Source organism: Salminus brasiliensis, chromosome 2 (assembly GCF_030463535.1).
Source record: "Salminus brasiliensis chromosome 2, fSalBra1.hap2, whole genome shotgun sequence".
In the NCBI taxonomy this organism is placed as follows: domain Eukaryota; kingdom Metazoa; phylum Chordata; class Actinopteri; order Characiformes; family Bryconidae; genus Salminus; species Salminus brasiliensis.
This window is the reverse complement of record NC_132879.1, coordinates 23884494-23898893: the sequence shown is the minus strand read 5'-3', so window position 1 is coordinate 23898893 and position 14400 is coordinate 23884494. Positions and strand designations below refer to the sequence as shown.

The window sequence follows — 14400 nt, the reverse complement described above, 5'->3', positions numbered from 1 at the left end:
TAAACACACGTCAGAATTAGAAATGTAAAAATCAGCACTCAGAAGCCTTCACTTTCGTGTGTAACCTGAGGTTCCTCCCATTCATTTAATGGTTAACGGTTCTGTGTTTCTTAGGTTTTGCATGTTTACGTGTTTACAGCATGTTAGTGTTAGAAATGTGAGCAGCAGCAGTGTGACTGCACCGGTGATTAGATTTGCTTATGTGTTTACAGCAGGGTGGACTACATCACTGTGTGCTGTATAATTGAGAGATTGAAATGTTAAACTATTCCGAACAGGTTTCCATTCATATTAAATACTCTCAGACGGATATTTTAATGTCTACCGCTGACTAGTTTGAGTACTGTAGTTTTTTTAGTACAAAAAGTCAGAAGTTTTACTTTCACACCAGTCTTTTAAACCTTAGCTCAGAACTGAGAAACCTTTCTCCAAGTCACTTTTTCAGTCAGTGTTTCTGATCACAGCATTTACGTGTTCAGACATTTCATGACACTCAAAAATGTCATTAGCGTAGAAAACTTTAATTATAACAGTCCCACAGCAGTAAAAACAAGTTTAAAACAAGTATTGTAAAAATACAAACATACAAAACATAAATACGTTTAAATATTCAGTCAAAGCACAATGATGAAACACAGCTGACCAGACACAAGCTGACATTTCATTTCTGAATCACGGACAAAGGGCTGTCAAACCCGCTGTCCTGCTGATAGATTTTTAATTCTGAGAACAAGCTCTTGGGACATAGTTTATGGATCTTCTCTCCCTCAGAGCCTGGGATTGGCTCCCTGCTCTTGGTTGTTTTAAGGCCTGCACACTGCTGGGATTTCAGACATGGTGGCTTTTTAACAATCTCTTTGTAAACAGTTACATCAGAGTTATCACCTATACAGCTTCCAAAGTCCAGATCGTCTAGCGAGGGGTTCTTCAGTGAGAATGGCCTCACTGGCTGTGCATTTTTGCTTGAGTAGGAGGAGGTCAGATGAACGTTGTTGGTAAAGGTGGAGCCATTACTGGATAAACTCCAGTCACTCTGGCTATCGTCTCTTACTGGCGCCTCTTCGATCAGGAAAGGCTCAACAGCTGCATGAGGGGTGAAATGATCGCTGGCTTTTCCTGATTCTGTCCCCATCAGGAACATCTCTCTGCTCTGCTTCCTGCATGTAACATTAGCCCTGTTTGCATCACTATTATGTATGATGAATGATCCAACATCATCAAGGGGTTTGGATTTATGAGAATGTACAGACACTGGGGTAACATGTACAGGTGCTTTAGCACCATTTGCCCTCAAAGACATGTGAGGGTCCAGTTGAGGGCCTGCAGGACTGATTCCTCTCTGCCTAACTGTTGGTGTCGTATGGTCAGTCTCAGTGAGGGAACGAATGTGATGGATTTGTTCATTCTTGCAGTCTTCACGGGACTCGGCTATGACAGAAAGGCTTTGGCTCTGAGCTCCGCCTGACACTTTGGCAGCATGGTCCTTCACAGATGTCACAGCATTTAATGATGGTTCTGAAATAGAATTGTGAAATAGTAAGAGACACATCTGTACAGCTTCAGTGCCTGTAGGTTATTTGTCCATTTAGTAAGGGTGTAGCAGTACAGTGTACATGAGTCACACACACACACACACACACACACACACACACACACACACACACACACACACACACACACACACACACACACACACACACACACACACACGAGCAGAGAGGGTGAAGAGCCTTGCTCAAGGTCCCAACAGTGGCACCTTGCCGAGCCCCAGGTATCGAAATCACAACCCTGTCATCTAAATAGTCGCTGAGCGATATATATGAATTACATAAAAATAAATAAATAAATAACCAATACTAAAGCAACTGTTATACATAATCATCATCAAGAAAAATGACAATACCTTGACCATTCAGATTTCGTTGAAGCTTCTTTTTGGCTACAGGCGTCTCTAACACTTTTGCCATAGCAGCCAGTCTACTGGCAGCATTGAGGATTTTCTTCTCCGCTCTGGGGTTTAAGGAAACACAATAAAAGGAATGATAAATAAATAAATAAATAAATAAAAAACAAAAATATATAATTAAACATCACAAGTAGGGCTGGACCATCAAATGCAACAGAAGTGTTCAATCAAACTTACCCAGTGGTTTGCCCCCCCTCCTCCAGCAGCTCCTGCAAGCAGGTGAGGTAGTACCTTCGCATCCTCCGGGCCGTGTCCTGCCTCTCTCTCAGGACTTCTGCTCTGATCAGTTCAGCTGCCCTCTCTTTGCTCTCTTGCAGGTATCGCAGCATGTCACCTACATAACATAGCAGCAACCAAGTAGAACCACATATGCCAGCACGGATTGCAGTCTAGCAGTACAGGAAATCTCGCTTAAGAAGAGTTAGAGAAAAATACAGACCTCTGATTTTATGCACAGCTTTCATATATTGGTCCTTCATTTCCTCAAGGCCAGCTTGTAGATTCTGGTGACTGTCTGAACCGCTAGAACAAAAGATAAAAATCACAAAAATTCTCACTTTCACACAAAGATTTGTAGGTTTTATGATGCCAAGAACATTTGCCTTCAAAAGTACAAACCATGGTTCTTTGCATGCAGATAGTTTGATCTCCTCAAGTGCTTTTGTATGAGTTTCTTTCTCCTTGCATAAGGCTTCTTCATGCTCCTCTGAAATGACACCAGAGAGAACATCATGTAACAAATACAGCACATTATCGATTCAGGAGAGTGTGATTAAGATATTATATGGACAAAAGTATATAGACACCTGATAATCACACCTATGAGAGATTGTTAAACATTCCATTCTAAAACCATGGCCATTTTACATCAAGCTGGTCCCTCATTTGTCACAACCTTTACTCTTCTGCAAAAGCTTTGCACAAGATGTGGAGTGCACCCAAGATCATTTTCTGAGGTCAGGCACTGTGCAGGACACTGGAGTTCCTCCCCACCAAACCCAAAAAAAACATCTTATACACCTCACTTTGTGCTACAGGGGGCTGCAGTCATGTTGAAAGAGGAAATAGTATTCACCATGAAGTTTCCATGAAGTTTGATGCATATAATAGTCTAGTATGTGCTTGATTCTGTACACTTTAGCACTGGGTGTGGCTAAAACATCTGAAGTTAATCATTAGGAGGGGTGTCCAGATATGTATGCCATATAATAAATGGCAAGCTTGTAGCAGAGCATTAGGTACCCTTCAGCTTGTGTAGAGCGCTCTTGTGCTGTCGAACAGTGTGCTGGAGCTGGCGGCACGCTTTCTCCAGATGCCTCTGAAGTTCTTGACTTTTCTTCTGAAGCTTGGCCGCCGTCTCAGAACAGGTCTTCCTACTACATAGATGTTCTTTTGACAGGGCAAGAGTGCCTGTAGAACAGAATATGCAGCTTAGCATTCCACAGCAAAACACTCATTTAAAAAAAAAAGAATAATAATATTACACATACTACGTATCTGTTGGATTTCCTTTTCATGTTGCTCTTGAGTGTCCTTCAGTGCACGTCTCAACTTTTCCTCACTGCTCTAGAGCACAAAGAAACAAAATTAAATCAACTTAATGTTCAAAATATATATCCACTAATATATATATATATATATATATATATATATATATATATATATATATATATATATATATATATATATATATATATATATATATATATATATATATTAATTATTATTTGTTTATTTTTTGATCCATGCATTTGCCCCAGGCCTGACAGGTGAAGTCACTAACCTTTTCCCATTCCTGCTTACTGTGGGCCAATACTTTGGACAACGTATCTCTACAGATGTCATTCAGCCTGGCTCTCACACTGTGTTCCCTGCCGCCTTGTGCCTCAGACACATCTCCCCTCAGGTCCTCAATCTCCTTCAGCGCCTCCTTTAACTCAGCAAGAACTTCTTCTTTCACTCGCTGCTGCTCTTCCCGTAACCTCAAATAAAGATTGCATTTTTTTTTTAATTTATGAATTTATTCTTTATTGTACAGTACAAGGAATATGTTCTCAAATGGGTGCTTACATAATAAAAGTACCAGGTCTTATTTAGTGTTCATAATTCTCTTAGATCTTTACCTGATGTCTTGCTGATTCTTCCACTCCTCTTGCTTGTTCCTTAGGGCCACCTGGAGGTTTGCCTGGCCTTGTTGGAGGGCCTCTTTCTGAGCCTGCTCTAGGTTTTTCTCCAACTGAGCCTGGAGCTTGGCCTTCAGGCATGAGATTTCCTGCTGTTTGTCCCTGTTCCACATGGCTCTGGCTGCAGAAAGCTCAGCCTTCAGGAGGGCAGTGTGCTCCTCACTGGAACGTTCTAGCTGTGTGTTCAGAGAGTACACCTGCTCCTGAAGCTCTTGGTTCCTGCTCACATAGTTCTCAAGATCCTTGCATTTTTCACTGAGTTTCTCCTGCCATTTGCCTTCCACATTTTGCATTGCTGAAGACACCTGGAACATTGGGATATAGGGAGCTTTAGCATGCATGTAGTGCAATACTAAGAATAGTAGAAATTCACATCCCCAAATTAACTTTGTACCTGCTCTTGAATGTTTTGCTCTTGCAGCACCTCCCATTTCTCTTTCTCCGTCTGCAGGCTGGCTTTGTACTCTGGGTAGGATGTAAGGTCTTTGAGCCAGCGAGCATGAGCCCTGGACACAGCACCTTCAACCTAAAATAAGCAAATTAATCAATCAATCAATCAATCAATCAATCAATAAAAAAAAAACAAAAAAAAAAAAACACAAGGCCTACATTATCGATCTTGCACAACATGACTCTCAGCAGTACAGTATAGTGATTTTACCAGATCAGGCAAACATCAGGAGACTAAACTATTACACAATATCCAGTATAAAATTCCCTAGTGTCAAACAGACCTGTAATGTCATGTCCTGCACATGTTTCTGTTTAAGTTCTTTCTCTCTCCGTCTCAATGCATCCTCCACCATTCTGGACAGATTGGTGTCTGCGTCTCGTTCCAGTGCTGCTCTCTGGGCACTGAGCCTGGCCTCCAGTTGCTCCAGGGAGAAGAACTGAGCTGATGAATCTAGGCTGTCTGTCTGAGAGAAGTTCTCCTGGGTGTCTGCAGTTTGGGCTTTTTGACTCTCCTTCACGGCTTCCTCCAGTCTAAGCGCCCAGTTCTTCTCCAGCTGTGAGTGAAGATAATGTACATACTCAAGCACAAACACAGAAATGAAAAAAATATACTTAAAAAGGAAAATGTGCAGCCACTAACTTGCTGCACCATCAAACCGCTTTTTAAACTCTGCAAAGCCATATTTGATAGAAACTGTCTAGTTCCATAAAAGAAGATCTACTACTGACGTCTTCCTGCCCTTGCTGCCAGCTCTGCTTGGCTGAGGCTAGTTGCTTAGTGATCTGTAGCTGGATCTCTGTCTCTTTCTCTTTTTCCCACTGAGCTTTAAGCTGGACAACAACTTCCTGGTGCTGAGAGACCAATTTCACCTTCAATCTCTCCAAAGCCATCTCAGTCTCCTCTCTTGTTTTTATCTACAAAAAAACAATATATATTAAATTTTAGTAAGATAAGATAAGATAAGATAATCCTTTATTAGTCCCGCAGTGGGGAAATTCACAGTGTAGCAGCAGAAAGGGATAGCAGGACACTCAGTTACAAAAAATTTGGATAAATAATTTACACTATAGTAAATGTTTAGGAGTAATTATTTTTAGGAGAAATTTTACATTTTCAATTTGGAAAGGATACAATTAACACAAATAATGTGATCGGTTTTTATAGAACTGTATAAAATGTCATACTTCACTCTCTTTTAGTCTCTTCTCATCTTCAGTCTTGCTCTGAAGGGTTTCCTCAAGTTTGTCTTTCTCCTTGCAAACAGAAATGTAACATTCCTGCACTGCAAGAACCTCTTGACTGAGGTCAGCCAATTTAGACCTAAGAGATGGTGCACAAGAGAGTGCATTTACATAACGCAAACTATTAGAAGACCAACAAATTGTAATTGTAGTAATTGCAACAATTAACAAGTAGAAAATCTTCAGAAAAAATGTAATAAACTGGTTACTCTAGCTGCTGAATGTGCTCTTGATGTTGGGCGGTGAGCTTTTCCATGTTGGTCATGTGCTGCTGAGTAAGTTCTGCACGAACATGCTGTACCACATCATCTCTGAACTGCTGCTGGACCCGCTCATGCCTTAGCACACCCACACAAATTCTTCAATAAGCAATGACTTAATAACAAATCAGCAATAAATTGTGATTGCTAAAAACATTATTAAAAAATTAAGATGCTTGTGTTCTCGCTCATCAAAAGGACCCCTCACCGCTCTGCAGCCTCCTGTTTCTCCTGGTCCAGCTCTTGAATCATCTCTCTCATCTTGGTGCAAAGCTCAGAATTAGCTGCTTTGACCTTCTCCTCACTCTGCTTCAGCTCCTTATTCAGGGCTTCAAGGGCCTGCCATTTCAACACTACATTACTACACATATCTAGACTCCAACACTGTTGGTTTCCAAGTTTTGGGTAAAGATCAAGAACAAAAAAGGTAGCGTCACGCGCGTGCACACACACCTCTACTCTCTTCTGTAGGTTCTGTCGGTCCTCTTCTAATTTCATGAGGTCTGTTTGAGATACCACATTGGACGGTTCCAAACGTTTTTCTAGGGTGCTTTCCCTCACCTACAAAAGAAAAACAACCTTCACCACTAGGCCCCTGGTTTACAACTTTCTGGGCAGTAACTTAAAATAAAAATAATATAAGACTATTGTTATCTAAAGCACACCATAGAGTCTTTAGCCCTCATCTCTGCTCCATCTAGCTGGGTCTGCAGATGCTCTGCACGGTTACGGGAGGTCTGCAGCTCCTCCTGTAACTGGGAGATCCGCTGCCTCTTGGTTTTCAGCTGTGCTAGACACCGCTGCAGCTCAGTCTTGAGCTCCTTCACCAAGTCCTCCTTAGGTTGACTCGATTCTGATTGTACAGGCGTGCTAAAACAGAGGAGGTATGATTGCTGCAGACAGGAACAGAAGGCCTCAAAGCAAAATCATTAAATCTCCTTAAATTACAGTTCACTAAGATAACTACACACTTAAAACATATTACCTTTGATTCCTGGCATTTTTCCAGTGAACTTTCTTGATACCCAGATCTATATACGACTCAGATAGCTGGTTTTCCCAGTCTGTGTTGGAATCAAAAGAAACTGCTCCAAGCTTAACTGCAGACTCATACAGGGTGATCTGCTCTTTCAACTCATGTAACTCTTCCTGTGGAAAAAGGAGATTTATATTGAATGGGGTTTTGTCAGTCATGTTAAATGAAGGATTGGTTTACTTACCTGCAATGTTTTATTCATGTTCTCACTGATATTGCGGCTAGATTGTGCCTGCTGTAGTTTTATCTGAATCTGACTCATCTCTTGCACAGACCCTAAAAAGAAAGGACACACAAATTAATAATGCATATATTCTCTTCAAGACAACATACTCTATCCTGAGAAGGCCAATTCAGATTAGTTTATCAGGGGGTATGTAGTTCATCATATATCTATAACAGCAATAAAATTACAGTAGGACAAGTAACTCTCAGATGTGCGAGATTGAGACTAAATGCAGGACTGAATATAAAGAAAAACTATATCCAATGCATAACATCTGTCCAACACCACAGACCTGAATCATGGCACGAGTAAAATTGTCAGTAGATAACAAACATGGCTGATTCGTCTGGAAATATAAATCCACCTCAAATGGAGAATTACCCCAGGACCTAATCCTGTCCTCTGTAGCCCCATACAGACATCATGAGAAAACAATTTTTAAATCCATGACATATGGCACAAAAATGACCTTTGAGCTACATTTCACACTAGGACAATTGCCAAGTCACTCAAGCCTGAAATTTAAATTTTGCTCAAGTGATTCAACTGCACTAACATTTGTGCAGCAAAAAGGGCTGCTGACCCATGCGGTGACCACAGAAACACACACAAATAAACGCACACACACCAGTCTGGAGCAGCTTGGCACACTGCTTCTGGCTCTCCTCCAAACGCTGTGTGAGGGCATTGATGACTGTAGCTCTGTCCACCTGCTCCTCCTCCCTCTGTCTCTCCAGCTGCCTCACCTGCTCCCGCAGCCTCTGAGCTGCCTGCACCTGCCGGGCACACAGACACACACACACCTTAGATTTCAGAACTGTACACAATGGTTTGCAGTTCCCTCTACTGAAACAACTTTGCATTTAGACTCTTTTTAGATGCTGACACTTACAGCATGCATTTGAAAATCACATAACTCTATATAAGATTAGTCTCTTGCAACATGGTCAATGCATATATTTTTATTTTGGTGAAACTTAGGCCAGGCCTGTCAGGTAAAATGAATAAAATGTGAGTATAGTTTCAGCTTGAACAGCCAAACAATCTATCAATCCCTGCTATATTTGGTTAACATATTCAGGCTACACAAGAGTAAAGGAAAGAGAAAGATTCATGGGTGTGCTAACCTGCTCTTCCAGGTTCTGAGTGCGTGAGTCCAGTTTTTGCTGAAGGGCAAGTATTCGAGCCTCATGCTGTTCCTTCATAACAGCTAGGTCTCTGTCATGCTGCTCCCGTGCTCGTGTCAGTGTGTCGGAGCGACCCAGTTCGATCATCTGCTGCTGCATGCTATCTACTGCTGCATCTGCAGCGTGCTGCTTTCTCATGTTCTACACACACACACACACACACACACACACACACACACACACACACACACACACACACACACACACACACACACACACACACACACACGGAATTGCTTCATGTAGTTACTACTGGATGCTCAGTATGATTAGTGTCTGCAATAAATGATTAATGAATGTACTTTTACCTCCTGTTCTCGCTCAGTAAGGATCTGGATCTGCCGCTCCAGAGACATGACTTTGTTTTGTAGCTGTGATTCCCTCTCTTTTGCTTCCTCTATCAGATGACTTGACTCCTTCAGTGATATTCCCAGTCCTTCTTTTTCATCTAGACAAAAAAAAAAAAAAAAAAAAAAAAAAAAAAAAAGAACTACTCAACGTTCTGGGGCATGAATAGAGGTTATTAAACATCTATTATTTTATCTTAGCAAATGATAATCATGGGGGTGGAAGGAGGGAGGAGTATCACAAAGGTTAGGTGTGACTTTCTGCTGACAGACGAGGCAGATGAACCATCACCAATACAACTATACTCAATTCCACAGTTAAACCCTTAGGGAGCCAAACACTTGCAGAACTCAAGGTAGATCACCTTTTATGATGGCAAACTGATGCTCCAAATATCTCATTTTACGTCTGCTATCCTCCAGTTTCTGCTCCAGGTCCTCAATCTGCCTAGATTGAGCTTTGTTTAAAATCTTCAACTGAGCATACTCCTGTGCATCAACAGTACCTAAAATGACAAGAAATTTTGCATTTCTATTTCATTTATCACCGTCGAGAGTTTTACATTTCTCTGAAAATGTAATGTGTAATGTAATTTCTCTGAGATGTAATTTTGTGCTTGCAGTTCTCCATCTGACTCACTTGGTGATGAATCGAGAAAGTCTCTCTGAAGCTGGTCAAAGTGATCATTTTGTGAGGATGGCTTAGCGTTGAACATCTTTGGCTGGTTTGCTGGATTATGTGGACGGAAGGTGGCTTTGTAACAGTCAACAGGTTTTCCCTCAGTTATCCCATTATCAAACACCTGTCAAAATCACATGGGAAAGGAAAAATTGTAAGATCATTTGTAAGTTTAATTTAACTGTGAGCTTTAAACCACTCAGATACAAATCAAATGTGTGTTCCATAGTATGCATTTCAATATCATAGTAGTTACTAAAAAAAAAACCTATAACAGTTACTGAATAATAAGTCTTAAGATTAATAATTGCATAATATGCCTTATAAGGGTTAAAAAGTTCTTACCTGAAAACGGTTTCTGACATTTGCATGTTTCCCGTAGCCTTGGCCATCTACCTTAGCCTCCACTCCATGGTGAAAACCTGTGTGTGGGTAAGCTTCCTGCTCATACCCATCCTCATTAGATAGGTTACTGATGCTGTTGGACTCTGCCGATTCCACAGAGGAGTAGACATAGTCTCCAGACTCATGCTGATAATTATGGCCCTGATGCGGGTCCCATACTGGGGGTAAATGTTCGGTCCTACCCCGGTGATGATCTGCATGGCTGTTTGGCTGTGAAGCTGTGCTCTCATAGGTGTAACCCTGATGATTAGACAGATCAGTAATCCCTGATATTCTTCAAAAGAGATAATTACAGTAATTGGGACACCAGGACTTACTAACTCACCTCAGCAGCAGAAGGTGGTCTTGGCTGATCAGACCATTCAGGACCTCCATTCCAAGCATGCTGTGATCTAACACATTAAAAATTAATTACTACAAAGGGTCATAAATTACTGTAAAACAAGGACAAATCAGGACAGTATTGGGAGTGTACCTGTTTTCTCCTTGGTGACTGCAGGTGGAGTAGTCCAGCTCAGGTGAGGAGCAGTCTCGACTATCCTCCAGCATATCATCTGGAAGGTCAGTCAGGAGCTTATGCAGCTGGATGAGACATGTTATTCAGAGTTTCTTAAAATTAGGCATTAAATAACTACATTGCAGAAAAGTTAAGTAAGGAAACCATAGCAACCGCTGACCGAAGGAAGAAAACCATATCAGTTAATCACACCACAAAAACAGGTCTGTATTTACACCAGATATTCTGCTTATAAATAATGGCAATAAAGAAGTATTTACAGGAATGTTAACTTGATGTATAGAAAAATATATAATCTAAGTAAATTCAGAATAAGAAAAGAAACAGGAAACAAGAAGTCACAGGGTCCCTTAAACCTGATCACTCATCATATAACAGTCTAAATACAACAGGCTTTTCTAACAGAGGGGAGAAACAAGCCAAACCAGATAGACTCACTCTCCATAAAGAGTGCCGAATGAACCGGACGTCTTCCACAGTCCCCTCACACATAAAAACACTTTCCCGCTCCCGCATTTAGGCTAAGCACAGAGACCCTGCCGTCACAGCAAGCTTCAGGGACTGAAGCACATGCTGCAGACTTGCTGGAGTTTATCCGTATGAGTCATATGATTAAGCAGGCGTGAGCACGGCAGGAGAAAGAATCAGTTATTCTGTCTTTGCTTTCTGCTTTGTCCTGGTCTGCAGTCTGCCTATTGTCAGCACCCAACCATACATTTTGGTGAACTGGAGCAGAAACATTCCTACACTCCAGTAGGGAAAGACAAAATACAAAACTGGCTCAGTATATAGCCTCTTCAAAGGTGCTGCTAGATCACTTCCTTCCAGTCTTTAAAACATCAGGAGAACGGTCCACTGCATCATCCAAAAACAAATTCTCTTTTGAACCTCCTTTGTCTCTTCGCTTACTCCATTTAGGCTAAATCCACAGAGCCACTAGAAAGTAGGTTATGTAGGGCGCAGAAGCACATGCTGGAACAGCCTCAGCAGACACACCTGACAACTCCTCACTCCAACCAATAATGACCCTGTTTCTCCATGCAACAGATAGCTTAAGAGTGAGTCAGAGACTGTATGCATGTGATTGGAAGTATCTGCTCTTTAAACACAAACACCTCAAGGGTTTCCCCACCTACTGTCTTTGTCTGGCAGGGTTATTAAAGCACTCTGACAAGAGAATGCCTGGTGCTCTTGTAAACACCTTTTACACCTAATGTACAGTACATAACTGTACATTATGGGCAGTGGTGGCTCAGCGGTTAGAGCGCCGGAATATCGATAACAGGGTTGTGGGTTCGATTCCCGGGCTCGGCAAGCTGCCACTGTTGGGCCCTTGAGCAAGGCCCTTTACCCTCTCTGCTCCCCGGGCGCTGGAGTTGGCTGCCCACCGCTCTGGGTGTGTGTGTGTGTACTCACTGCCCCTAACACATATATGTGTGTGTGTGTGTGTTCACTACCAGATGGGTTAAATGCGGAGGACACATTTCGCTGTATACACTGTACAGTGACAAATATGTGCACCTTTAAAACAGCTTATGTAGTCTAAAGAAATGGACAACTTGCACTCCAAGTTGGTGACAAGACTGATAGTAACAGAAAATTTAGTCATTGTTGAGTCATTAGAGGTAAAGAGGAGAACATCTTACTGTTCACTTTACAAGTGAATTTATTAATTAGGATAGCAGATGATTGTTTTTAAAAAGCTTTATTTGCATCACACAGACCTTTACGTTTGATCTAATAAAAAAAATAAAAAATCAGGAGAGTATTTGAATAGTTTTTAAGAATCTGTTGATACTGATGTATTTAGTCATTGATTACGTGTATTCTGATATCAAAATGAAAATCGTCTTTAAATATTGTAATATATATATATTTTTTTTTTTTACGATATTGCCTTACTCTACTCATAGGTTATGACTGCACTGTAAACTACGACAATTATTTTCCACCAGAACTAAATAAGCAATGAAATCAATTACTAAATGTGATTGAATAAGTTGTCTAAAAAAAAAAAAACTATTAAGCTAGATCTGGGTAATATGACAATATTGTATTGTTATTGTGATAAATAACATTACACTTTTCTAAGGATATTGTGAATACCATCAGTACTTAACGCACTCTGAACAGCTGCACATTTCCTTACAAAGAGTGCTGAACTAGTCAGAGCTGAACTGATTTAGTGCAGCACTATTTAAGAAACTGAATATAAAGCTCAATATAAAGTTCATACATGTTGGTGCATTGGTTTGTGTTTCGTTATATTGCAAAAGTCATTTAATTTTAATTATTTTTTTATCCTAAATAACAAGTTTCCACAGCATTTCTCGTAGCTTTCTTTGTGTTCATCTTATTTTATTTTATCTGCATAATACCGACACTTTCAGCTTTCACAGCCTGCTTTGGCCCACTTATGAAAATGTAGCTACTGACAGACAAAAAAATAAAAACCACAGCAAATGTGAAACTGAACTGTATTCTGTATGTTATTCACACACAGGCCAGTTTCTAAAGCTGCAGCGGGCCAGAGAGGTTATAAATGAGCTATTTATTATAAATCATATAAGGACTTTGACTACAACAGCTTCTCGTGCCGCGCCGCCCTCCTTTGAATGGGCGTGTCAACTGGACTTCTTCTATCAGTCACATTTCCAGTGTTTGTTAAATCTCCAAGCAACATGCTCTTACTGCAGAAAGGGTCAATTACCTCTTGCTCCCGGGCATAATCTTCTTGATCGTATTCCTCCTCTTCCTCTTCGTGCTGCGTTTGTAAGGCAGCACTGTCGAAATCGATGGACATGGCTGGAGGGCTAGCTAGCACATAAACAAACTGGGAGACAACGGCATTTATTAGATAAACACGTTGACCGAGTTGCTGTCAGCTCAGGACAAGTCCATCGTCTCTTAAACTGTTGTAGCTAGCTTCCTAAGCGTTGGCTCGTTTTCTAATAACGCGGTCAGAGCAGTAGCTGATGTTGATCAGATGGATAATGAACCGGTTGTGTGTGAGTAGAGAGCAGTGTTAGCTAGCTAGCGTTAGCCACACAAGTCAACAAGCCGCTCTGTCACCAAGTTACCAACAATACACAAGACAGCTCGGTTAGCTGGAGACGAACAACAGACGCGAAACACACGGAGCTGGTACTTACATCTAGTATAAGAAAAATGTCCACACAGCCCTAGACTGATTTCATCGGTCGGAGATGCAGTTTATCCAGAGGCAGCGAGCGATCAACGTGAAAGCACCAATCACGAATCGCACACTAGCTACGCGCGAAGTGACTAACTGAGCTAACGTTGTTTCCTAGATAAGATTTAAAAGGTTTTATCATTTTGAAAGTTGAGTTTCTGTTCGCTGGCTACATGTAAACGAATGTTACGATTACAATACTTGGCTCCATCAAAGGTGGTACTAGCTAGATGCTTGCAGTGAGAAGCTTTCGGCTAACTGGTCAGATTAGCAGCTAAACAGCTTCCGTCAGCAGTTGAAACATGGCGCTCTAGACAGCGGCAAAAATCCAGCTTGCTTGATTGGTCAACCGCGTGATTACGTATCAGCGGCGCTCCATTGAACTTTTATTTAATGTTTCTTACAACAATATTTTAAGAGAAAAAAACAAAACAATTTAATAACACACACATTACAGAGCCATCGAAAGGCATGACGAGAAAAAAAAATCTAAAAACGACAAACTCCTTCATGCGAGATTTTTTTTTCTCTGAATCACTCAGAATATATATATATATATATATATATATATATATATATATATATATATATATATATATATATATATATATATATATATATATATTGCCGTCTTTTCCCCCATTATAGAAAAACTAATTTCCCCCCTTACGCCCTTTCGGGTGCTCCATAAAAGTCCTCATAACGT

At 40.9% G+C, this 14400-nt stretch overlaps 1 protein-coding gene across 1 annotated transcript; it reads right to left on the bottom strand.

Annotated features, from left to right (window-relative positions):
• Nucleotides 1-516: 516 nt before the first annotated feature.
• On the bottom strand, nucleotides 517-13976 carry cep152 (centrosomal protein 152). Its single transcript, XM_072673692.1, has 29 exons — nucleotides 13654-13976; nucleotides 13212-13334; nucleotides 10460-10566; nucleotides 10310-10376; nucleotides 9925-10224; nucleotides 9541-9703; nucleotides 9266-9406; nucleotides 8862-9001; nucleotides 8494-8694; nucleotides 7995-8142; nucleotides 7325-7416; nucleotides 7090-7253; nucleotides 6770-6974; nucleotides 6558-6665; nucleotides 6313-6443; nucleotides 6054-6182; nucleotides 5788-5923; nucleotides 5332-5517; nucleotides 4884-5156; nucleotides 4544-4675; nucleotides 4090-4454; nucleotides 3750-3948; nucleotides 3457-3532; nucleotides 3209-3376; nucleotides 2585-2672; nucleotides 2406-2488; nucleotides 2144-2300; nucleotides 1904-2010; nucleotides 517-1515 (listed from the first exon to the last, which is right to left on the bottom strand). Exons 2-29 carry the CDS (start codon nucleotides 13302-13304, stop codon nucleotides 662-664), a joined length of 5013 nt encoding a protein of 1670 aa, XP_072529793.1. The 5' UTR covers nucleotides 13305-13334; nucleotides 13654-13976; the 3' UTR covers nucleotides 517-661.
• Nucleotides 13977-14400: the final 424 nt, after the last annotated feature.

Excerpts from the sequence above, each read along its gene's own strand:
- cep152 (XM_072673692.1), bottom strand. The coding sequence starts at position 13,304 with ATGTCCATCGATTTCGACAGTGCTGCCTTACAAACGCAGCACGAAGAG. Across the intron at positions 6,444-6,557 it reads ACCTACAGAAGAGAGTAGAG|GCCCTTGAAGCCCTGAATAA; the intron begins GTGTGTGTGCAC and ends TTGAAATGGCAG. Across the intron at positions 2,011-2,143 it reads GAGGGGGGGCAAACCACTGG|AGCGGAGAAGAAAATCCTCA; the intron begins GTAAGTTTGATT and ends CTTAAACCCCAG.